Source organism: Planococcus citri, chromosome 1 (assembly GCF_950023065.1).
Source record: "Planococcus citri chromosome 1, ihPlaCitr1.1, whole genome shotgun sequence".
Lineage (NCBI taxonomy): Eukaryota > Metazoa > Arthropoda > Insecta > Hemiptera > Pseudococcidae > Planococcus > Planococcus citri.
Genome location: NC_088677.1, coordinates 86,070,094 through 86,095,425, shown reverse-complemented (window position 1 = coordinate 86,095,425; position 25,332 = coordinate 86,070,094). Strand labels below are relative to the sequence as shown.

Here is a 25,332-nt window from a genome sequence, read left to right as displayed (position 1 = left end):
TTCAAAAAATCTTTTTCCAATTTTAAAATTTTTTTAAAAAAACAGGAAAAATTTCATCAGGTTAAGTCTAATGAAAAAAAAAAAAAAAAACTGGAAAAAACAAGATTTCATCACGTTCAAAAAACATGGACAATTTTGGCAAAAAAAAATATTTTTTGGAATTAAAGCAAAAGACAAGGAAAACTGTAAAAATTTGAAGAAAGATTTTCAAAAAAACAAGATTTCTCAAAATTTTGCTTAAAATTGTCTTCTTTACCTAAATTTGCTTCAAAAAAGTAGAAAAAAAATAATTGTAAAAGTTGAGTAAAAAAAAAGCAGAACATGAAACTTTTTTCTATGGCAATTTTTGAAAAAAAGCAGGACTTCTCGTTTGAAAATTTTCCACAAATTTTGTAAAAAATTGTACATATTTTCACGTAAAATTGACCATAAAAACGAGAAAAATTTTCAACGACAAAATACAAGAATTCTCCCAATTTTGATTTTAAAAAATGCCTCTTCTTAGCAATTTTGGAAAAAAATCTTGAACTTTCAAATAAAAAAACAAAAACAAACGTACTCACGAACAGGATGACCACTTTAGCTCTCTCCATGTAAATTCTCATCTCTCAAAAATCCACATTCTAGTACACGTACGTATAATTTTGTAGATGAAAGAAATGAGCATTAATGAACCTTTCAAACCTTAAAAAGACCGCAAAAAAAATCTCTCAAACCCTTCAACATGACAATTCGATTCGCACCAAAAAAAAAAAAAAAACTCATTTGGATACCGAACAAAAACAAATAATTCTGTATAGTCGAATAAATGCGAAACTGTTTGGAAAATTTTCGAGAATTTATTCACAATATATCCCCGTATCTTTTTTTCCTACATCAATTCGCAGCAGCCCTACCCTAGGGAAATTCCTGGTCACATTGACGTCGTTTCGTTCTCTAATTCGCTGCAATATTTTCATTGTCGTTTCAAGGTTGATTAAAGCACAATCCAACTTTACAAGCTCTATGGAACTTCAAACGATCAAAAATACATACAAATGAGTTAAATTTCGAAATAATACAATATATACATACATATAACATTAACGCAGCAGCATCGTTAACGTTGTTTTTTTTGTGTGTGTGTGCGTGTGTGTTATTCCGAATGTTTTACTTATATACATACAAACCCCTCCCAAATCCCAATTACAAAATACGTTCGTATTATCATTATTGCATTAGTGTACCGGGGTGCGGTGGGAATTGTGCATCGCGAAAAATAATTCATCGTTACATCATCTCAGCAAAACAAAAAAAAAACCCAAACCTATTTCTGAACTGAATAAATACATATTTAGTATCTATATTTATGATTTATGATGATACAAATAATAATTTTTTTTCTAGACGAACAATAATAACTCACCTCGAAAGAACTAAGTATATCAGAATGAATTTCATTGGAACTAGAATTGTCTTGTAACATTTGGATTACTCTTTCTTCTTTGGCAAATGATGCATAAGAAATATGTAATCTGAAAACAGAAACAAACGTAAAAATTAACAACGACGATCCAAGTTGGCTACACTTACTACGAGTACATAGTACGTTCAATTTGTAATCGATAATAAAAATAGTGATATTCTATCCGAAACATTTAGACATTTTACAATACGTCATCAATAATTCATGTGTTCAATTACATTATAAGATGGGTCACCAAGCATATCTAAAATTGACAACAATCACATCCCGAATGCTCCCTTTTCCCCTGATTCTGAAGTACTGGACGAGGGAGGATTGTACTCGGAATTTTCTCACTTTCCATAAATCTATTCACGGATAAATGATTCCACCTCCCCCCTCCCCCTCCAAAACACAAACTAATATCACCTCTGTTTCAAAACGTTCTCGAGCTTTTCTATTTCGAATCTGATACGATTTTCAATAATTTTCTCAAACGAATCCACGAGCACTCTCTACTCTAGTCAACACCTGAATCGATATAATGACGAATTTCCCACATCCAAGGCATATTTTTCGAACATCCTGTATACGTTCGTTCGGTTCGTTGGTTGGTCGGTCGATCGGTCGTATTCATCAACAACAACGTTGTGAATTCTTGTTGTTGCATTTTCGCTCTCTCTCTCGCTCCCTCTCACCAGACTCATTTCCTACTACTTTTCTCTCTCGCTCTTTCTCATTGCAATGGTTGCTGCAAACAGCAAACCGAGCACTGTATACACGACGACAACGACGACGACGTACCGTAAAGCGTATATAAAATACCATTCACAAATAACCTTAACGCAGCAGCGGGACCTGACAGATTGCCACCACGATTGGTGAAAGTACCTACGCCAATTATCAGCCACACAACTGCGTTTTTTTTCTCTGTACACACGTTCGACGACGACGACGACGACGTTCGTTGTACCCGACAAGCTTCACGAAGCTCTCTCGAATCGCGGTATCGATAACATGCACAACAACAACAACATCGCATTCCATCGAGTAATAATTCTTTTTCAATCTCGACCTGAATTACTAAATTTAGAAGAATACGAGAAAATGAAAAAAAAAAAAAACGACACAAAACAAACAAAACGCAGTCGATGACTTAATTCAATTCATCGTACAGCACGATAAGCCAAACAACTCGACGAATATGTAGCACCACCGTGAACCGAACTGGAGCTTCTCGATCTTTGGACCCGGCTTTGGATCACAAATGACCTCATACTTTATTATCTAACAGAATTTGATCGCTTTCAGAACTTAAGACTCTCATAGGTCGAAATACACATAAGCTACAATGTATTCTGTATCTCGGACGACCTTCATCTTTTATACTCGCTAAAGTTAACCATCGCCATCAAGATTTCGTAGCCATGTCACACATTCAAATTTTTCTATAGTTGATGCGATACAAATACCCGTTTATAAATTCGTTTCATTATTCAAAATATACATTATAGAGGGGGGAATACCCCTCGCATTCGCAATAGTCCGGCATATGGCGATAGGAGTAATTGCACCCCCACCCCTCATCCTCCGGGACAACTTGAAAATCCAATTTAGGCCAAAAATGAGGGAAAAAATAAAAATTTTACCAAATTGACCAAGAAAGCTGAAATTTGGGATATACCCTATTTTCGACATGCCAAATCGATTGAAAACAGTTTCAATCCGTTTTGAGCAGTCCTGGAGCCTCCAGCAGATTTTTGAAAATCGAAATTCCCACAATATTCCATCAAATTGGAGTTGTAAAGCTGAAATTTATTCTAAAAACTAATTTCAATACGCTACGAAGTACTGCAGGTGAATTTCAAGTCGTTTTGGAGTCTCCAGCGACTTTTTGAAAATTCCTGAAGCCTCCAACGGATTTTTGAAACTTTATATTTTCACAAAATTTCATCAAATTGGAGTTGTAAAGCTGAAATTTACACTACATTCCAATTTTAACAATCTCTGAAGACGACTTCAGGTGGGTTCAAGTCATTTTAGAGCCTCCAGCGACTTTTTTGAAAATTACTGGAGCCTCCAGTAGAATTTTGAAACTCGAAATTCCCACAAAATGCCATCAAATTGGAGTTGTAAAGCTGAAATTTATTCTAAAAACTAATTTCAATACCCTACGAATTACTGCAGGTGAATTTCAACTCTTTTTGGAGTCTCCAGCGACTTTTTGAAAATTCCTGAAGCCTCCAACGGATTTTTGAAACATTATATTTTCACAAAATTTCATCAAATGGAGATGGAAAGCTGAAATTTACGCTACATTCCAATTTTAACAATCTCTGAAGACGACTTCAGGTGGGTTCAAGTCATTTTAGAGCCTCCAGCGACTTTTTTGAAAATTACTGCAGCCTCCAGTCATTCTGCAAACTAATTTCAATACGCTACGAAGTTGACTGCTGGTGGATTTCAAGTCGTTTTGGAGCCTCCAGCGACTTTTTGAAAGGTTGTATGGTGTTTTTTTTTGGAAAATTGAAATTTCCCAAAAGTAGCTGGAAGCTTCAAAACCATTTGAAACCACCATGTAGTCTGCGCAGTAAATTTCAGCTTGCCAACTCCATTTGATAAATTAATGTTGCGGGAATTTCAAGTTTCAAAAATCTGCTGCAGGCTTCAAGAATTTCCAAGAAGTCGCTGGAGGCTCCAAAACGACTTGAAATTCACCTGCAGTACTTCGTAGCGTATTGAAATTAGTTTTTAGAATAAATTTCAGCTTTACAACTCCAATTTGATGAAATTTTGTGGGAATTTCGAGTTTCAAAAATCTGCTGGAGGCTCCAGAACTGCTCAAAACGGGTTGAAACTGTTTTCAATCGATTTGACACGTCGAAAATAGGGTATATCCCAAATTTCAGCTTTCTTGGTCAATTTGGTGAAATTTTGATTTTTTCCCTCATTTTTGGCCTAAATTCGATTTTCAAAAATTCACCAAAAATCGAAAAACGCGCTTAAGCACTTGAAATTTTGACAGGTGATAAATTTCGCATGATCTTTCGATCTACCTTTGTAAGGTTTGAAAAATTTCGTGCAAGTCCTATGTTGAAACGCAAAATTTGCGATTTCGGCTGAACTGTCAATCAAAATGGCCGCCATTTTGTAAGTAAGGCCAACTTTTTTTTGGGCTAGTTTGCTTTAAAATGTTCCTTAGGATGTCCCCTTCAAGAAAAAAGTTGTCCCGGTTAATCGCCGGGGGGGGGGGGGGGGTGCAATTACTCCTCTTGTCATATGCCGGACTTACAAGGTGCCTTGAAAAAATCTCAAAACCAAACAGAAGAACCTTTTAAAAAGACATTTTCAAAAAACAGGGCTAATACTAACCCTCTCCTTCTCAAAAAAATGTCTCGTTTTAAAAATCGCCGAAACAAATCTGGGGTGGGGGGAGGAGAGAAGGAGATTGAGAAAGAGGTGAGGCGAACTGTCAAAATTTACTCGAGCCAAATTTTTTGAGAAGTTTCATTTTCCAAGAACGCTAGAAAAAATGAAAAAAATTCCAATTTTGGAAAGTTAAATGGGAACAGGTTGACCAAAAAGTAAAAAAAAGCAGGTGAGGACTTTGATGGCGGGAAATCTTTTAGTGGGGGAGGGGGGAGAAGATCAAATTTTTTCATTTCGAAACAGTACCAGAATAATAATGAAATTCTGAAAGAAAATGAGAAAAAATATGCAACACACTAGAACTTTTGACAATTTTGAAAAAAAAAAATGCTGCCAAATTTTGACAAAACAGTCAGGAATTACCTGTCTTTACAGGTACCAAATTTCAAACGCGGGAAATCTTTTGACGAGGGGGAAGAGGAGGATCGATATTTTTTTCATTTCGAATGAGAACCAGAAAAAATGAAAAAAAAAATACAACACAACAGGACATTTTGTGACTGAAAAAAAGAAAAAGAAATGCTGCCAATTTTGGCAAAACAAGCACGAGTCACCTCAGTCACCTGTCTCCTAAGGTACCAAATTTCAAAATTTCGATGACCCCAATTTACATACACAACTTGAAACTGAAATGTTCAAACGTCACCGAAATTTCAAAAAATCAACCATCTAAACATCTTGCATATCTTCAATACAGTTCTTAGGAACTTGTTTCACACGTTATTTTTGGCGCAAATTTCAACCAAGCCATTGGCTCTCTTTACAATGTACTGGGAATTTTACGCAGAATGAAATAATTTAAAATATGCTCGTAATATATTACACGATTTTCAAGAATTTAAAACACGCAGTTTCAACAAGAATGATGCGGTAACATTATGATAAATGATAATCAATATGCTATTTCCAATGGTGGGAAAACTGATAGATCAAATCTAAGGTGGTAGTGGTGGGGGGGGGGGGTTGGTTTTGAGGGGCGTGAGGAGGGAAGGTATAGGTTAATAATACGTTTCGGTTTTTGGGACGAAAAAAATACGAAGCCAGAAACGTCTTATCCTATTCGAAGGCTTACACCTGTCTTCGATACACCAAACAGCAGGCAACCACGTTTTCATTTCGTTGCAGTTACTACCCCAAGATGAACACTAGGCTAGGTAAATAAATAATAATAAAATCGTAAAATTAATATTAATTTAGAAGCACCCAACATTCACCAGTCCAAACCTCCTAAAAAAATCACAACACTACTTCGTTTCCATTCTCAAATTCAATTTACCCAACTTCACATTTCCGAAAACTCGCACCACATTTTAGGCATCGTGGTTCACCACGTGTTATCTTTTTACGTTCACTACAAAGGAAGAACCTGGGTAAGGGTAAGGTAAGCCTTTTGTTGTAGGGTTGAATTGAATTCAGCTCTCGACCATGTACCTGAATAATCGTTGCAAACATTACTCTACTCCTCATCTTCATCGTTGCAGACGTTCTCGATCTCGATGGCAATATTGGCGAGCAAGGTACGCGGGAAAAAAGCCAGAATGAAGGAGGGGAAAGACGCGGGGCCCGAAGGGGGTACATCTATTCGAACAAGACAATATTCGTAGCTCGCACTCGCACCTATGTAGATTACCCGTACACAGTCAAGATTCGCGATTCTTCTTCCTCTTCTTTGCAATTGTACTGATCTGATATCGTCGTGCAGCATATTAAAGCATAATACAACACGCACACGCTCTCTAAAATACCTACACTTGGCAACACGCTCGTCGTAATCACTGTTTCTCTTCATACACACTGCTCTGTTGCCAAGTCTTCGAGATGTACGTACGTATCTGACGCACGTGGTGATTATTTTTTCAAAATACAGCTAAAAACTTACGACGATTATAATGAAAAAGTCGTAAAAAAACTCGACCTACATATAAAAATACAAAAAATTCATGTTATTTCCTCCCTCCGACAAATTTTCAAAATCAAAAAGCAAGACAACAAACGCATAAAAAGCCACTCAATTTATCAAAATCGCTTGAGAATTTGACACAATCGCCCCCTCCCCCCCCAAAAAAGCATTGCTTTCAATTTCCTAGATCCAAAACGACACTGAAATCCTTCCGAAAAATCATTCCAAGCTCGCGAATTCTCTATCAATTTGTTCAATATTTAAAACTCGAGGATTTTTGCAAGAATCTATATCATTATTTCAAAACAAAAAATTCAGCGACATTTGCAAACTTCGATGAGTAAATGCTAATTTCCTTCGAACTTGAGGATCGTTCATATCTTCCCAAAACAGCAATAGATTCGCACTTGCAATCAACGACCTTTGCAACAAAAAAGGTGAATCGTCAAACTGAATAACTGAAATGCTCCTCCCCCCTCAATTTTTAGCAGCTGAAGTTGTCTGAAAAAATCGCCACATCTCTTCTCACCACACGAGAAAAAAAATCGTATAGACGGAGTAGCATTCTCCCCCATCACTCTACATCAAAAAATGAATAAAACCCTATCATTTGAAAAAAATGTTCATTCCCTGTGTCAGAAATGTCAAAATTTCTCAAGATATTTTGATTCCCTTAAATCCCCCCCCCGCCTCGCAAATTAGACACAATCAATCACAATATGAAGACCAGAATGTCTCACAAAATCTCAAAATCAAACAGGATCTCAGAAGAACCTCAAGAAAGACACTTATCAAAATGAAAAATGGGCCAATGCTACTCTTCCCCCCCCCCCTTCCAAAAGGTTACAAAATCACTAAAAACAAATTTCAAAAATTCATTTTAAAATTTTAAACCAAGTATTTCAACATTAAAACATTTGGAAAATTAAAGATATTTAATGGCTCAACTTTCACTAAAAATTACGATTCATGGAAAAAGGACTGTTCATGACCTTCCTGAGAAAAGAGCACGGGACAAAAAGAAGTAATTTTCTCGACCCCAAGGACTGCAAGGGCCTGCATTACTCAGCAGACTCAAAGCTTGGGAGACCAATAGGTTTTTTTTTCTCAAAAAGGGAGTCGTCGCTGTTCAGAAGGGTTTTGACCAAAAATGAAAAATATTTGAAAAATTTCTCATTTTTTCCAACTTTGCAGAGCTCTGTACAAAGTGATCAATATTATGCGAAATAGTGGATTATCTGGAAGGATTCTGGTGGTAAAAATATTAAATTTTCTGATAAATTGCATTTTTTCTTCAATTGAAAAAATTGAGAATCATTTTCGGATGAAATTCGACAATATTTCAGAAGATCGAAACGTAAAAAAAAACCCGATAATATATCAGAATAAAGATCATTCGAGAATATACTGTCGGAACAGAATTTCCCAGTTACTCGCTAATTTACGATTTTCAAAGTGAGATATTTTGCAAACTCAACCTGGATTATCCTCTATTCGGCTTCGGCAATTTCCAACAGCATCGAAGAGTTTAATGATGGTTTAATGCCATTAAATGGGTCACTAAATGCGACTGAAACATCAACAGGACACGAATATACTTCACACGAGTGTCAAAAAAATTTCAAACCCAAAAAGAAGGTCCTCAGAGAAAACTTTCAGAAGTACATTTTCAAAAAAATGATGGAAAATCACGCAATTACCCCCCCTCTTTCCCCTCCCATTTTCAATTTTTTGAAAAATAGGCACCATCGGGCAAAAAGGTACTCTCACTGACTGGAAGAACTTGTTGGACACCTTGTTATGAGAAATTTTCATAAAAAAATAATTGTAAAATCAATTAAAATCTGAAATTTGAAACTAACTGTGGCAAAAAATAATTTGGAATGGAGAAGGTGGACGAGAGGGGAGGGGGGGCAGAGCTTCAATTTTAACCACGTTCACTTGAGAGTACATAAATGGTAACTTTGGTGGGATCAGACATTTCAGTATTCGAGAAAGAAAAAAAAAGTCAAAATCATTCCAACCCAGCATATCCTCCCAAGTCCCTACTCTCCACAGCAACATCTCACAGTCACAACACCTTCTCCTTCATCTATCGGTGCATTTTGGCACCTTCAGTTCAACACAAATGATCAAAAATTGCGACCAGGGTTTCTCAAAATCACTGCACACAAAAGTGATGGAACAAATTCAAAATGATGACCTAAAATTATTCGGTCTTCACCTCAAAATCCCCAAATTCAGTTACCCAATACATCATTATACATATAAAACAATGTCACCGAAATGCTGAACAATTTTGAACATCGAATGTGATTGTGTAGTGAGGAGGAGAAGGAGGAGAGGGGAGGAGGGAGCAATTTTCACACGTTCATTGTTCACTTCTGACCAAATGGCAACATTTGTGAGACAGACATTTGAATACATAAATTCGGAAAAAAAGGAGAAATTTTCCTCAACTTTTTACCTCAGACCTCCCCCACCCCCTCATCGCAGTATTTTTTTCATCCTAATTAGCCAGATGTGGTTCGAACAAATTTTGGAAGGAGGGGGGTGTTGGGAACAAAAAAGTCGAATAATTTCAAACGTTCGAAAACGATGCTTTAATACTCGTACTAGACAATTTTCAGCGAAAAATAGGACAATATGGGGACTTTCTGGTAGTTTTGACTGGAATGCATTGTAGAGACCTTTTTTTCTTGATAATGAGAAAAAATGTCAAATAAAACAACGTTACTTTTGATGTGGGGAGTCAATTTTCCAACTTTTCAACTTTGGTAGGAGAAAAGAAACGTAAAACGATTCGACTCGAGAAAAAATTTTCGAACATTTACAAAATTCAACGAGTAAAAACCCCATGGTTTTTGATATTTCTTCAATTTCCTCAACAAATTTTCCAACTTTTTCCAAATCAGGTACTCAAATTTTTTCCGGAAAAAAAATCCCAACTTTTGGCCCAATTTTTCCTGCCTTGGGAGGGCCCTCGTTTGGTTTGGCACGCCTCTGCAAAAGCTACGAAAATCTTCACTTTCCTGAAACTGCACATCCTTCTCCTCCCCTTCCCTCCCCTCCCCTCCCATATCAGCAGAAAAATCACGATAAATTCATGTTGTACGTACGACCTCAAAAGCACGAATATGCAATATGCACGCCACAGTTTTGAATAACAAAGCAATGAATGTCAACTCATTGAATCACGATTGTTTTTAGCATCACCCTGGACCATGATATGATGAAAGTTTAACGTTATCAGCTCATCACAGCTGTACAGTATGATTGTATTTTGGCTACATTCGCTCGATCCGAACTGAATCACCATCGACACACAATATTTTGACTTTGATCGAATTCAGATCGAAACACAGATGGGAGTCAGCTGATATAGATCAACCACTGGTTAATAAACTATATCGTAAAACACACACACTCACACATTGCACATCGTACGCAACACATCACAATATTTACCTACATGAATACTGATCAGGCGAAACATAATGCAACAATACGAAAACATGCGCCCACACAGATCACATCAGATTTCAAAATTTGACTATCAACACAGATAGTAGGCAGGCAGAGGTACATATTACCATATTATAAATCGTATACAAAATTGAAAATATTCCATAGTGAAGCTCACACACTTACAAATCACACGAACAATACGGCAGTTCGCTACAGCGAATTTTTCACTACACTTTATCGAAGAATAGAGCAGAAAACCATCATCACATCAGAGTACCGAAGCAGCGAGCGAGCAGCGACAGATTACATATAATCTTGCGTGTGTGTGTAGCGACGAAGAGGTAGTATATAAATAAATAACACACGAGAACCGCGGTTGTGGAACCTTATAAATTAATAACACAGACTCGAGGAGGAGAATACGATAAATAATAATTTAGAAAAGAAGAGAAGAAAAAAAACTTGCGGTGATAGCAGCGAGTGTAGTTGCACAATGCACACACATACACACACTTACACATTAAAAAATATCAAGCACCCGAACGAATACTATTGAGAGAGTTTCGACGAGTGAGCAGTTAGTTGCTTCGAACACACTAAAAACACTTATCAATATTACAACAAAAACTGGTAAAAATACGAATACACGAGTACGAGTAGTAATCCGTTATTATGGTAAAAAAGGGTATAAACCCTCGAAAGCATTAAAAAATCACAATAAAAATACCGAGTATTGTTAACAGAAGAGAACAGAGTGATAGGCTTTTGAACCGTGGTCGTCGTAGTCGCCTATCATATCAAAAAATACGACACCATCGTTATCGCGAGCGGCGCAAACCCGACACTATTCTTTCACCAATTTCGACAATGGCGATTTTCGCACGAAAAAAATTGACATACGCGTCTCCGGCGAAGAGGACACAATTAACGAATATTTTGTCGAGAAAAAAAAACAATCACTTTAAAACGATAACGATGATAGCTGATAATGCAAACTTGGTACGATAATAATTTCGATCAACGTTAATACTTTTGGTTAGGCGCATACCCGCCATGTTTGTTTATGTTAACTGCGTAGTTATAATTTTTCTCGGTCGACGTTCGTCGTTCGTCGTGTCGAGCCCGAGCCAGTCGGCCGAGTTGATGACCGGGCCGTTTCGTTCGTTTTTAGGGTACGTTCTACGTTCGGCGACTCGACTAGCACTCGCGTCGTTGCTCGCTGCTCGCTGCTTCGTCTTCTACTATCTACATACACAAATACAATGTATTTTTCCAATTCCAACATTGTTGTAATCCTACAATATCATATTATCACACCGAAACCGAATCCAAATGTACGCTTCATCTCGAATCTATCTAACCTAACTAAACAAACGAAATAATTTTTCAATTCAAAGATCACAATCACATCACTGGATCGAGTAACGGATTTACGAACACGATGCGTACCGTACTACACAACAAATATATGTAAAGTAAAACACCTTAGCTTACTCAAAATTATCTCTTACTTCTTGTAGCTTGCGTATTGTAATAATACTGATATCAGCGAAGGATTGTCGCACTGGACGACATCGATATACAATAACACATTTATTTCAACACCACCGACGACGACGAAGACGACGAGTACGAACACTTCTTCTTCTCACGTAGGTAGGTAGAGGTACGTCGTACACAGATAGATAAGCAAAATACACACTTTATTCGTCGAATAATACTACTAATGGTGGGTGATTAAATAATGGTAACACAGCACGTCGACTCGACTCGTCGGATTCTCGAATTCTTCGCGCCAATAATAACAAAAACGTTCGTTAAATAATTACTACATTAATCGTAACGCGTAAAAATATCATTTATAATAATTAAAATATAATTCTCACTATCACATCGTTTACACTATTATATTTAATATAATAATACGTGGCGTACAAAAAAACACAGCAGCACACGAAAACGCGCACATACACATTCGTACCTTCGTCTTCGTACGCTACACACCACGACCAACACTCGCCTTTAGACAACGTATAACGAACGTCGTTCTCACACTAACACACAAACACACGCGAGCGAAAAACGACCGAAACGTATGGCCGGAGGGGGAGGGTAACCAACACAACACAGCGACGAACGCGAACGACCGACAATGCGCGCTCGGCTCAACTCGTACCGACGAATCGCGTCGTTCGCGGCACGGTTTCCACACACGCACACATACCAACGAAGCCGCTCGTCTGTGTGTATGTGTGCGAATGCGCGCGCAAACGTAGACGGCCCGGCGCGCGGTGCGACTCACTTTACAATGAAGCCGCCGCGCGCGCAGTGTTGCCAATTTGCCATTCAAACGGACGGATACAGCCACATTTTATTGCGAGATTATATTTTTGATTCAAAATAACACCATCTTTCCGTTGATGTATTATTTTGAATTGAACGCGGTGTAATAATTACTATACTCTAGCTACGCGTACTTTTCCAATTTTTTTTCATCAGTCGTATTGTTTCGGTCATTACCTTGCCCCTAACCTCCTCACACTTCTTCGGCATTCTTTCGCGAGCTTTTTTATTTTTTTTGCATAATTTCATTAAGGAATGTGGAATTTCTGTCAATAAATCAGTTTCCCCGAATATCGAACCCTTTTTCCATCCATTGAAAAGTACCTAGACCTACAACGTTTACACTGGCAAAACTCTGCCAAACTTAGTTATAACTATTTTTCCAAATACCTATCGGGAAATTTCCCCCAACTTTACACCCTTCGGCCTTCACTTCACCCAATTTTGCTTCCCATTGATAGGATTATGTTATGGCAAGGATTACGACTATTACGACACACAATATACTAAATGTACGTTCGTGATTCCAACTCTTTATCATGGATGGGTACAGTTATATAGTCCCGTCCGTCGTCGTTCATTCATTATTACAATACATACAGTAATGCAGCTGCCCTGCGCTTCCGCCCCCTGTCTCGTCCCTTCCAAATAAAACTACGATTAAACTCTTCTATGCACACAACGTCTCCTTCGCGTTCATCTTTTCGTTGTTATTATTATTATTTTAGGAGACGCTACGACTCTTGCATCATAATCGTGGTGCTGGTTTTTTAAGTACTTACTCCTACATTCTTTCGTACTTATCCACAATACGTAATTATAAAGTGCGAGTAATTAAGGCAATAAAAAACACTATTCCTTAATGAAATTTTTTAACGTGAAATTGGTACAAAAAAAGACTCTCACAGACCCCCCCCTCCTCCCCCTCAATCATAACAGATACACTAGTGGTTCAATTCGATGAATTTCAGAGCTCGTACTCAATGTTTGAATCGAGAAAAAAAAGCTATCAGAGTCCAAAAAAATGCCAAAAATTTTAAAACATAAGCAAAAAACTGAAGAAAAAATCACAAAAAATTTAACAAAAACACAGACATTGCAAATGGATTTTAAGAAATTCAAAAAAGTATTTTGAAACTTTTTGATAGAAAAGCCAGTCTAGTTTGACAATTTTTGGCCACAAAATGAGGATTTTTGCAATTTCTGGGCGGGGGGGAGGGGGGCAATTTTTGGTAACATGAAACGAAATTTCGACAATTTCAACTTTCAACAATAGGAAGAGCTTTTTGGCAATTTCTGGCAAAAAAGCCTAACTTTTGGATAATTTTAGAAAAAAGCGAGACTTTTTGGAACTTTTTGAAGAAAAAACGACAGTTTTTAGCAATTTTGTATTAAAGCTAGAATTTTTAACAATTTTTTGGAAAAAGCAAGATTTTGACAAATTCAGCAAAAAGTACGCCTTTGGGAATTATTGGCAAAAAAGTGATACCCTTGGGCAATTTCTGCCAAAAAGCGACGCTTTTTGATGATTTTAGGAAAAAAATGATATTTTACTGCAATTGCAAAAAAATTTCCCGAGTCAAAATTTTACAATTTTAGCCAAAATCAGCAATTTTTAGAAATTATTGGCAAAGAAATTACATTTTTGAGCTTTTTTTTTCGAAAACTGAGACTCGTTTTTGAATTTTTTTTCACGTAAAAGAACGAACGACACTTTTTTGTAATTATTGGCAATATTAAGTGATAAAAAAATCGCTCAAAAGCAAAATTTTTGGGATAAACTCAAGGTTAAAAATTCATTATTTTTTGAAAAAATGAGAATTTCCAACAAATTTAGCAAAAAGCAACACTGATAAATTGATAATTTTAGCAAAAAGCTGGATTTTTTGCGAATCACCTGTTGGCAAAAAGTGATACTTTTTGGCAATTTATGGCAAAAAATTAGTACTTTTAAATTTTTGAAAAAAAAACAATTTTTGGTAATTTTGTCATAAAGAGAGAATTTTTAACAATTTTTAGCGAAGAAATATCACTTTTGCAAATAATTGCCAAATAGTTCTACTTTTGGCAAAATTTGTCAAAATCTCTTGCTTTTTGCAAAAAGATTTTGATGATTTTAGGAAAAAAATGATTTTTACAGCAATTGCAAAAAAATTTCCCGAGTCAAAATTTTACAATTTTAGCCAAAATTGGAAGTTTTTAGAAATTACATTTTTTTTTTCGAAAAGTGAGACTGGTTTTTGAATTTTTTTTCAAGTAAAAGAACGAACGATACTTTTTTGTAATTATTGGCAATATTAAGTAGTAAAGAATCGCTCAAAAGCAAAATTTTTGAGAAAAAATCAAGTTTGGCAATTTCTGGCAAAAAATTAGGACTATTGAAAATTGTTGAGAAAAAAAACCCAATTTTTGGTAATTTTGTCATAAAGAAAGAATTTTTAACAATTTTTAACGAAAAAATTCACTTTTGCAAATAATTGTCAAAAAGTTCTACTTTTGGCAAAATTTGTCAAAATTTCTTGCTTTTTGCAAAAAATTTCTGATGATTTTAGGAAAAAAAATGATTTTCACTGCATTTATTGCAAAAAAATTTCCAGAGTCAAAATTTTACAATTTTAGCCAAAATTGGAAATTTTTAGAAATTACATTTTTGAGCATTTTTTTTTGATAAGTAAGACTGGTTTAATTCAGTATTTCTTGAAAAAAAAATGAGAATTTTTGACAATTCTAGCAAAAAGCAACACTGATAAATTGATAATTTCAGCAAAAAGCTGGATTTTTTGCGAATCACCTGTTGACAAAAAGTCATACTTTTTGGCAATTTCTGGCAAAAAATTAGTACCTACTTTTGGAAATTTTTGGGAAAAAAACAATTTTTGGTAATTTTGTCATAAAGAGAGAATTTTTAACAATTTTTAGCGAAAAAATATCACTTTCGCAAATAATCGCCAAAAAGTTCTACCTTTGGCAAAAGTGGTCAAAATCTCTTGCTTTTTGCAAAAAATTGTCATTTCTCGACATTTTTTGCAAATAATTCCGAAAAGTCTTATTTTTTTCAAAAACTGTACAAAAATCTTGTTTTTTGCCAAAAATTCCAGTTTTTCACCATTTTTACAATTTTATTGCAAAATCAAGACTTGATAATTTTTGCAAAAAGCTGGATTTTTTGCGAATCACCTGTTGGCAAAAAGTGATACCTACTTTTTGGCAACTTCTGGCAAAAAATTAATACTATAGACAGTACAGGAAAGACAAATTACTCTGTGTTAGAACATTGTAAGTTGACGCGTCGTGGACGTTAGAGGGCGCTCGCGCATATACTTTTGCATGTTCTTATGTAGCTTGAATGGCTTGAAATATGTCGCGTGTATTTTCTTATACTATTTTCAATTTTTCAAGCAAAATTACGGGAATATTAAATTTGACTGATATCTTTGATTTGGAGAATTTAAAGCTGCATCCACTGCATTTATTCAAAAATTTTATTCCCTGTTGAATTGAAATTGAAAACGAATAAGCAGTTTTGTTTTGTGTACAGTATGGTATAATTTCTCATTCTTTCATTCATTTTTTTTCATCCAATATAAAATGAAACGAAAATTACTAAAAATACGTCGAATTCACTAAAACAAAAACAAAAATTCAACCTAAGAAAAAATACCCATTAAATCACTCATGTACTAATATAGACTTATAAAATTCAGGGCCGTATTTATAGGAAGGCAACATAGGGTCATAGGCATGTACCTAGGGCGGCAAATTTTAGCAAATTTTTCCAAAAAAAATTGAGTTATATTTTGGAAAAATTGAAAAAAAATTGAAAAAAATTGAGACAAATATTCGACGTTGACCAAATACGTCTATCGACCGTTGAATATAGATACTTACCTATTGTTCAAATTCGATCGCGTTCGTTCGACTTCAATTTTTTTAATACCAATTTTCACTATTTTCCATCCATTTAAAATTTTCAAGGTATTAGTCCGGCATATGACAGTAGGAGTAATTGCACCCCCCCCCGCCGATCCTCTGGCAAAACTTTTTTCATAAAGGGGACATCCTAAGGAACATTTTAAAGCAAACTTGCCAAAAAAAAGTTGGCCTTACTTACAAAATGGCGGCCATTTTGATTGACAGGTCAGCCGAAATCGTAGATTTTGCGTTTTAACATAGGACTTGCACGAACTTTTTCAAACTTTACAAAGGTAGATCGAAAGATCATGCAAAAATTCATCACTTGTCAAAATTTCAAGTGCTAAAGTGCGTTTTTCGATTTTTGGTGAATTTTTGAAAATTGAATTTAGGCCAAAAATGAGGGAAAAAATCAAAATTTTACCAAATTGACCAAGAAAGCTGAAATTTGGGATATACCCTATTTTTGAAATGCCAAATCGATTGGAAACGGCTTCTACCTGTTTTGAGCAGTTCTGGAGCCTCCAGCAGATTTTTGAAACTCGAAATTCCCACAAAATTTCATCAAAATGGAGTTGGAAAACTGAAATTTACTCTGCAAACTAATTTCAATACGCTACGAAGTCAACTGCAGGGGAATTTCGAGTCGTTTTGGATCCTCCAGCGATTTTTTAAAAATTCCTAAAGCCTCCAGCAGATTTTTGAAACTTTAAATTTTCACAAAATTTCATCAAATGGGGATGGAAAGCTGAAATTTACTCTACACTCCAATTTTAGCACCCTCTGAAAACGACTTCTGGTGGATTTCGAGTCATTTTAGAGCATCCAACGACTTTTTTGAAAATTACTGGAGCCTCCAGTAGATTTTTGAAAGTTGAAATTCACCTGCAGTACTTCGTAGCGTATTGAAATTAGTTTTTAGAATAAATTTTAGCTTTACAACTCCAATTTGATGGAATTTTGTGGGAATTTCGAGTTTCAAAAATCTGCTGGAGGCTCCAGAACTGCTCAAAACAGGTAGAAGCCGTTTCCAATCGATTTGGCATTTCAAAAATAGGGTATATCCCAAATTTCAGCTTTCTTGGTCAATTTGGTAAAATTTTGATTTTTTCCCTCATTTTTGGCCTAAATTCAATTTTCAAAAATTCACCAAAAATCGAAAAACGCACTTTAGCACTTGAAATTTTGACAAGTGATGAATTTTTGAATGATCTTTCGATCTATTTTTGTAAAGTTTGAAAAAGTTCGTGCAAGTCCTATGTTAAAACGCAAAATCTACGATTTCAGCTGACCAGTCAATCAAAATGGCCGCCATTTTGTAAGTAAAGCCAACTTTTTTTTTGGCAAGTTTGCTTTAAAATGTTCCTTAGGATGTCCCCTTTAAGAAAAAAGTTGTCCTGGTGGATCGGCGGGGGGGGGGTGCAATTACTCCTATTGTCATATGCCGGACTATATTTTCGAAAAAATATACCATCGATTTTTTTGTGAAATAATTAATTATTTGACCAATTCTGAAATACTTGATTGAAAAATTATTTTTTTTTGATTATTTTTAACCAAATTTGATTGAAAATCCAAAATCAATCGCCCAACACTTCAATTCAATACTTACTCCGTTACTTTATAAATTGATAAATTGTGATGTATTTTTCAACTTATTTTATTAATTGATACTTTTTTTTTCATTAAAAAATTACGTTTTTATGGCCAGCTCATTTTTAAAATGAAAATTCAAGTACCGGAGAATTGAGGATGGAAAAAATCAAAAAAATGGGGGGGGGCAAATTTCCAGGGACGCGAAAATGTTAAACCTGGCCCTGGATTTGACTGATATTTTTTCATTGGTTGAATTAAATTTTTGTTTTTGTTCTAGTGAATTCAACGTATTTTTATTTTTTAGCCATTCAAAATTCAAATGGAAATGGTTTTCACCGTGAGAGGCTATTTTTTACAATTTTGAGCTTTAGTAACTTTTGAACGAGAAATCTTCGGCAAAAAATCATTTAAAAGAGGATAAAATTACGAACATTTTAGTTGAATAAAATACCTATGTGTCCACTAAAAAATTTCGCGTAATTTTAATTTAAAGTGGGATTTTTATCGCGGGTGGCTACTTTTTATAACTGAAAACTTTTGAACTGTAAACGCTAACGCTTTCAGTAAAAATCCATTTGAAAGAGGATAAGATTTTGAGCATTTTAATGTATTAAAATTGTAAATTTATCATCAAATTCATACGAAAACCTCGTTATAAGTACGCTAACCACACTCAACTGATATCATAACTGCAAAAGTATATGCTCGAGCGCCCTCTAACGTCCACGCCGCATAATGTGAAGAGTTTGAAAGACCGCCCATTTGAGTGATTTGTCTTCCCTGTACTGTCTATAATTAATACTTTTGGAAATTTTTGAAAAAAAAAACAATTTTCAGGTAATTTTGTCATAAAGAGAGAATTTTTAACAATTTTTAGCGAAAAAATATCACTTCTGCAAATAATTGCCAAAAAGTTCTACCTTTGGCAAAAATTTTCAAAATCTCTTGCTTTATGCAAAAAATTGTCATTTCTCGATTTTTTTTGCAAATAATTCCGAAAAGTTATTTTTTTTTTCAAAAACTGTACAAAAGGCTTGTTTTTTGCCAAAAATTCCAGTTCTTCACAATTTTTACAATTTTATTGCAAAAAGCAAGACTTTGATAATTTTTGCAAAAAGCTGGGCTTTCTTGGCAAATTACTTACTGGCAAAAAATGACACTTTATCGCAATCATTGTTCAAAATGGAAGGCTTTTTTCAATTTTTCGATTAAAAAGCGACACTTTTTGGGATTTTTTGTCTTTTAGTGATATGGGTACCAAAAAAAGCAGGGTTTCAAAGACGCTGATTCTGATTATGAAATATGTAGGTTCAATGATAAAATCAAAAGTGGGGCTCTGTCGAGAGCACCGATCCAGATTCTGAAACCAGTTTGACCTCGAAATTAAAATCAACCCTCCTAAAGAAGGGCATGAGACTCAAAACATCAAAAATTACGATGTAGGTATTGAAATATAGGTTTTCAAGGACACTGATTCAAATGCTGAAATCCGTAAAACCCCAAAATCATGATTTATTATTGCATTTTTCAACATTTTAAGCACCAAATCTCTGTACGAGGGATTCAATTTCGATCTAGGGGGTCAAACGGATTTTAGAATTGGAATCAGCATCCTAAAAAACCCTCAAAAAAGATTCAATTACTTCACCTTACTTCCTAAATCATTTCTCTATAAAATAAGCGTGAAAATAATTCCAACCTTGAAAACTTCAAAGAGATTCGTGAAATCCTGAATTTCGCAACAGCAGAAATGGAACTTGCAAATCACCAGCACCACGAGTACTCCACCTTCAGACCAAAAAAATGCTCAAACACGACCGAATAATTACCCACGAAAAGCCTTACTGACAAATAAACCTACTTTCGTGGTTCAAATTGCCCACACTAACAACTGGATATTCGTCGTCGTCGCCTGCCTTTCAAAAACACACGTGACAGGTTGAAATGAAAACTAACTCGAGTGCAAACTCCGAATATACGCAAGGAGATACCTCCTCGAAACGAATCGAAAAAAATTTCCATACATCTCATTTATGTATCTTCAAGCTCCCCCTTCCTGTCACTGCCTCGTCATCATCTCTATCGCATAAAATAAAACGAAAAATACTCTAACAATGCGTTAAGTTACGTATAATACCCTCTAAACATCCAATTCCGATTGTGTTTGTTTATATGTATACAGTATGAAGGCTGCCGTGGCGCGAATTACTGACTGACGTAAGAAGAAAGCATACATACTATAAGAAGAGAGAAGAGCGAAAAAAACACACTTCGTAATAACAAAACATGAAATAATATTCGATAAATAATCTCGCAAGTATACGTATCGATATCGATATTATTCGTTCGTAAAAGCTCCTACCTACACAATTACATGTAGAGGCGAACGTTTGAAAAAAAATCACATGTAATTCGCACACTGACTCGAAGTCTGCAAGCTCAGACTTTATCCTTCGTCAATGAGAGTTTGAATTCGAAATTTCGCTACTCAAAGTCAGCACTCGTTCTCGCAGCGTTTTTTCCCTACACTCCGGTTTCAATTTACCTACTCGTAAAATGGTTAAAATACACGTGATTGTGGGTCTTCTCTCTTCACTCGGGCTCTCTGTTATGCAATTTACCAATAACCTGCTCCCTACACCAAGCACACACACCTTGTCGTAACATTTCTGGCATATTCAATAATATGCATAACTTGAGCAATTTTTGTTTGCTCACGTAACCTAGACGATGATACATTATGTTCCTTAAATCGATGGTATAAAATTCTGAAAAATGGAAAGGAAAATTTCTTTAAAACTTGATTCAAACATCTAAAAAATTCAGAACTTTAAGCAGGTAATTTTTCAACATGGTTCAAATGAAGAGGAGAAGAGGTCTAACGTCTAACATTTTTTGAATTCTCAAAAAAAAAAAATTCAAAATTGTAAAAGAAATAGACAAACTGACCAAAAAAAAACAAGACTCCTTCAATTTTGGTACGACAAGTCTTCATTGATATTTTGATGGTAATTTCGGTAAAAAAAAACTTTATTTTTGAGACTTTTTGATTTTTTCCTTTGTTGGCGCCCAACGTGGGGCTCAGTAATTTTCTCTCACTACAAAGAATTATTTTTCTTGCAATTTTGACAAAAAAACTACTTTTTTTGCAATTTTGGAATATAATTTTTTTTAAATTTTTGTACGAGTCTTTCTTGCAATTCTTGCAAAAAACGACTCAAAATCACTACCCGGTTGATTCAGGAGGTCAAAACAATCCAAGTACACAGAACACGTGCCAACTAAAAAATGGCAATAACTTTTCATTTTTGAGACTTTTTGATTTTTTCCTTTGTTGGCGCCCAACGTGGGGCTCGGTAATTTTCTCACACTACCAAGAATTATTTTTCTTGCAATTTTGGAATATAATTTTTTTTAAATTTTTGTACGAGTCTTTCTTGCAATTCTTGCAAAAAACGACTCAAAATCACTACTCGGTTGATTCAGGAGGTCAAAACAATCCAAGTACACAGAACACGTGCCAACTAAAAAATGGCAATAACTTTTCATTTTTGAGACTTTTTGATTTTTTCTTTTGTTGGCGCCCAACGTGAGGCTCCGTAATTTTCTCTCACTACAAAGAATTATTTTTCTTTCAATTTTGACAAAAAAACTACTTTTTTTGCAATTTTGGAATATAATTTTTTTCAAATTTTTGTACGACTCTTTCTTGCAATTCTTGCAAAAAACGACTCAAAATCACTACCCGGTTGATTCAGGAGGTCAGAACAATCCAAGTACACAGAACACGTGTCAACTAAAAAATGGTAATATGTACCTCCACCTATGTAGATTATCATACGAGCAATAATAATACACTTACACTATGAGATCATAAAAATCGTCATCCACTTGATTTTCTTAAATTACCTGCAACAAGAAATCAAACAAAACGATCGAATTAATATTGGACTCTTCTTCGCTAAAAAAACAATTTTTTTACAAAATATGTACTAAAACACATTATGATCGAAATCAGATTCTAATTCGTGTCACTGAACAGTGAACAGTGCACCGCACATGCTCGCCAATGTGTGTCCCTACATATCGAGGTGTAGTTCTGCATGTGACATAAATTGTCAAATAAATACCTAAGCATTACTTGTTAAAATTTAATGGAACGTGCAAAATGCGAAACAAAAAAAAAAAAAATTACGCGATACAATACACAAGACATTATGGTATTACATTCCATCGCACAAATACTGGTTCAGTGGTTCGTTTAGCTAATATCATTTTTTAAACAGATTTCTATCTGAACGTGATTAGGCTACCCACAAAGTAACTTGCCCTATACACACATCTCGAGTTCATAACTTCCTTTTTCAACGAAGATGAGCGCGGTATAATATACTCTACTATCAATGCTACAAAAACACTAATATACAGGTAAAGATGTACGTATATTTACGAGTATTCGATAAACGAGATCATATAAACCGCTCACACCATTGATAATCCGTTGGTTAAACGATGTTTTGATATTTTAATAGCTAAAAATGCGCTGATAAGCGATAACGCCAGCATACTTGGTTGGTTAAGGGTCATTAAGATGGTTGTGGGTTCACCGGGCTATCAAAAATATCGGATTCGCTCCGGCAGCGAATTTGATTAAAATAAAAATCAGAATCTAAGCAAAAATTGAATTCATTTTTCGGTGAAATGGTGATTAAAATTTGAACCGATATTTCCCTCCTATTTGTAGTTTACTCTCGGGAATGTATGTAGTACTTACTACTTACCTTGAAAATGGATTATCACTTTAACGAGAGAGAAAGATGAAGAATTTCTGTAGAAATAGAAATATTAAATTTTAATTTCCTCTTCGTTCCTGCCTTCTTTAATTATTCATCGTTCAAGTTTGAATTTAGCCCACCGCTTTACCTAAATTTGTGCAATAAAAAGTCATGCCCTTAGTCAAAATCGGAATGAAGTCCTGTTCTTTTCAAGATTGCGATTTGAGGAGGTGTGGGGAGGTGCTGGAGGACGTGGATGAGGACCAATAAAAAATCTGATGTCATATTCGTGTTCAGCGTCACCAAAAACATACTATTCCATATGTCGCACAAACAAAAACACTTTTTTGAACATCAACCTCATTTGGAGAGGTGCTGGGGGCCGTGGAGGGGGTCCAATCAAACATCTGACGTCATATTCGTGTTCAGCGTCACCAAAAAACATACAATTCGATATACCACGTGCCCCAGATACTTTTTTGAAAGTTTTGCCCAAATTTGGGGGAGGGAGTGCTCCCCTCCATAAAAAGATCCCATCTCGATCTCGAACATTGAATATTTCAAAAAGCATCAAAAGATACATCTATGGAAATTTTTTCAGAATTTTAAATGGTAGCTCCCACTTACAGTGCCATTTTGAAATTTGAACTTTCAATTTGAAAGTTCAACATTCGACTTTTGAAAAGTTCTAAATACTTAACAAGTTTAAAATGCGTTGGCTTTTCAAACTGTGAAATCAGTTTTGATCAAAGTACCATAGCTTTGGAGGTATGCGCTACTGAAGTTGAGTACCTTGAGACAATGTGAAAATAATTGGATCTCTCCACCCACCCACACGAGGGATCTGGGACCAAACTGATTGCGGGTTTTTTTACTTATTGAGTAGGTAGACATTATTTTAAAAAAGTTGCTCATAAATGGAAAGACAAATGGTAGAGTTAAAAGCAAGAAAATTATTCGTAATCAAGTAGAGGAAGTGAATAACTTTTCGTCACCATTCACATACTCCGAGGTCACAGCAGCTATATGCTCAGCCAAAAATCGAAAAGCAGCAGGTGTTGATAAAATGTATGTGGAGCAGATAAAGCATTATGGGCCAAAAACTGTTACATGGATCCAGGAATTGTACAACACCTGTGTAGAAACATCAAAAATACCTTGATCATGGAGGCAGGCCCATGTCATTGCTATCCAGAAGCCAGGCAAAGACCCAAATGACCCTAAAAGTTACCGCCCTATATCATTACTATGTCACCTGTATAAGATATTTGAGTAAGTGGTCCTAAATCGAGTAGCTGAGCATATTGACAAGAACCTAATCAGTCAGCAGACAGGTTTCAGACCTGGGAAATCTTGTACTGGTCAGGTCCTGAGTTTAACACAGCACATTGAGGATGGTTTTGAACAGCGCAAGGTCACTGGTGAGGTGTTTGTGGACCTCACTGCAGAGTTTGACAGTGTGTCATCAGTTACTTCGGTACAAGATTTATGAACTGACCAGGGACTACAAATTTACAGAAATCATCACGACACTGCTTAAAGACTGGAGCTTTTATGTGACTTTAGATGGAAAGAACAGCACTTGGAGAATGCAAAAGAATGGCTTGCTACACGGAAGTGTCCTGTGACCCATCCTTTTTAATATCTTCACCAATGACCAACCAATTGAAGGACCTACATGTTGCTTCCTTTATGCAGACGACTTAGCACTCACAGCACAGTGTGACACATTTGTAGAGGTGGAAGACACACTGAATCAGGCAATAGAAGAACTCGACGAATACTATAAAGCCAACCACCTCAGGCCAAATCCATCCAAGACAGAAACCTGTTCGTTCCACCTGCAAAACCTCATGAGGCCAAGAGATAGCTCAACATCTAATGGGGAAACACTGCACTGAATCACAATGACCACCTCAAATACGAGGGGTGTTCAATAAAGACTCGGACGGCGTTTTTTTCACAGTTGGCAACACTGGAAACGCTCCAAACAGGGTACCGTTAGAAAGTACATTTCATTCCGATTCCAATGGTATATTCACCTTTGTGGTAGGATGTGTTGTTCGTGTGTAAAAGTTATTTGAAAATCGAATGAAAAATTTCGCCTGTACACTTGCTAGATCTACGTTTGTAGAGTCAAATCTTTGACCTTTGATCTGATTTTTCAACGTAGCATACGGAAAAAAGTCACAGAAAGCCAGGTCCAGACTTTAGGGTGTGTAGGGCACCACCTCGACGTTCCATTTCCCAAGGAAGTCCGTCACCGATCTCGGGACATGAGGCCTAGCGTTGTCCTGGTGAAGTTTCCATCAACCTTCATGCACCTGGGCCTCTCACGAACGCGAAACATTGCACAATAAGTTACGAGTGATGCTGATAGATAGTTGTAGTATAGCTGTCAGCTGTCTGACGGTGATTCTCGCGCTTCCAGAACGATAGCAGCACCAGTAAACCTCCAAAACTTC

General features: G+C 35.8%; 1 protein-coding gene across 6 annotated transcripts in view; it reads right to left on the bottom strand.

The window, feature by feature from the left end:
* The window catches only part of gw (trinucleotide repeat containing adaptor 6-like gawky), a 101,322-nt gene that overhangs the window by 23,497 nt on the left and 52,493 nt on the right, over nucleotides 1-25,332 (bottom strand). For 2 of the 6 annotated variants that reach the window (XM_065355272.1, XM_065355279.1), the window contains exons 2-3: nucleotides 21,955-22,001; nucleotides 1,406-1,514 (exon numbers count right to left, since the gene is read on the bottom strand). In XM_065355272.1, coding sequence (XP_065211344.1) covers nucleotides 1,406-1,465 — 60 coding nt within the window. In that variant the 5' untranslated portion in view covers nucleotides 1,466-1,514; nucleotides 21,955-22,001. Of the gene's footprint in view, nucleotides 1-1,405; nucleotides 1,515-10,424; nucleotides 10,952-11,752; nucleotides 12,281-21,954; nucleotides 22,002-25,332 lie in introns of those variants that run through there. The other 4 variants (XM_065355255.1, XM_065355297.1, XM_065355288.1 and 1 more) reach the window with 4 other exon arrangements.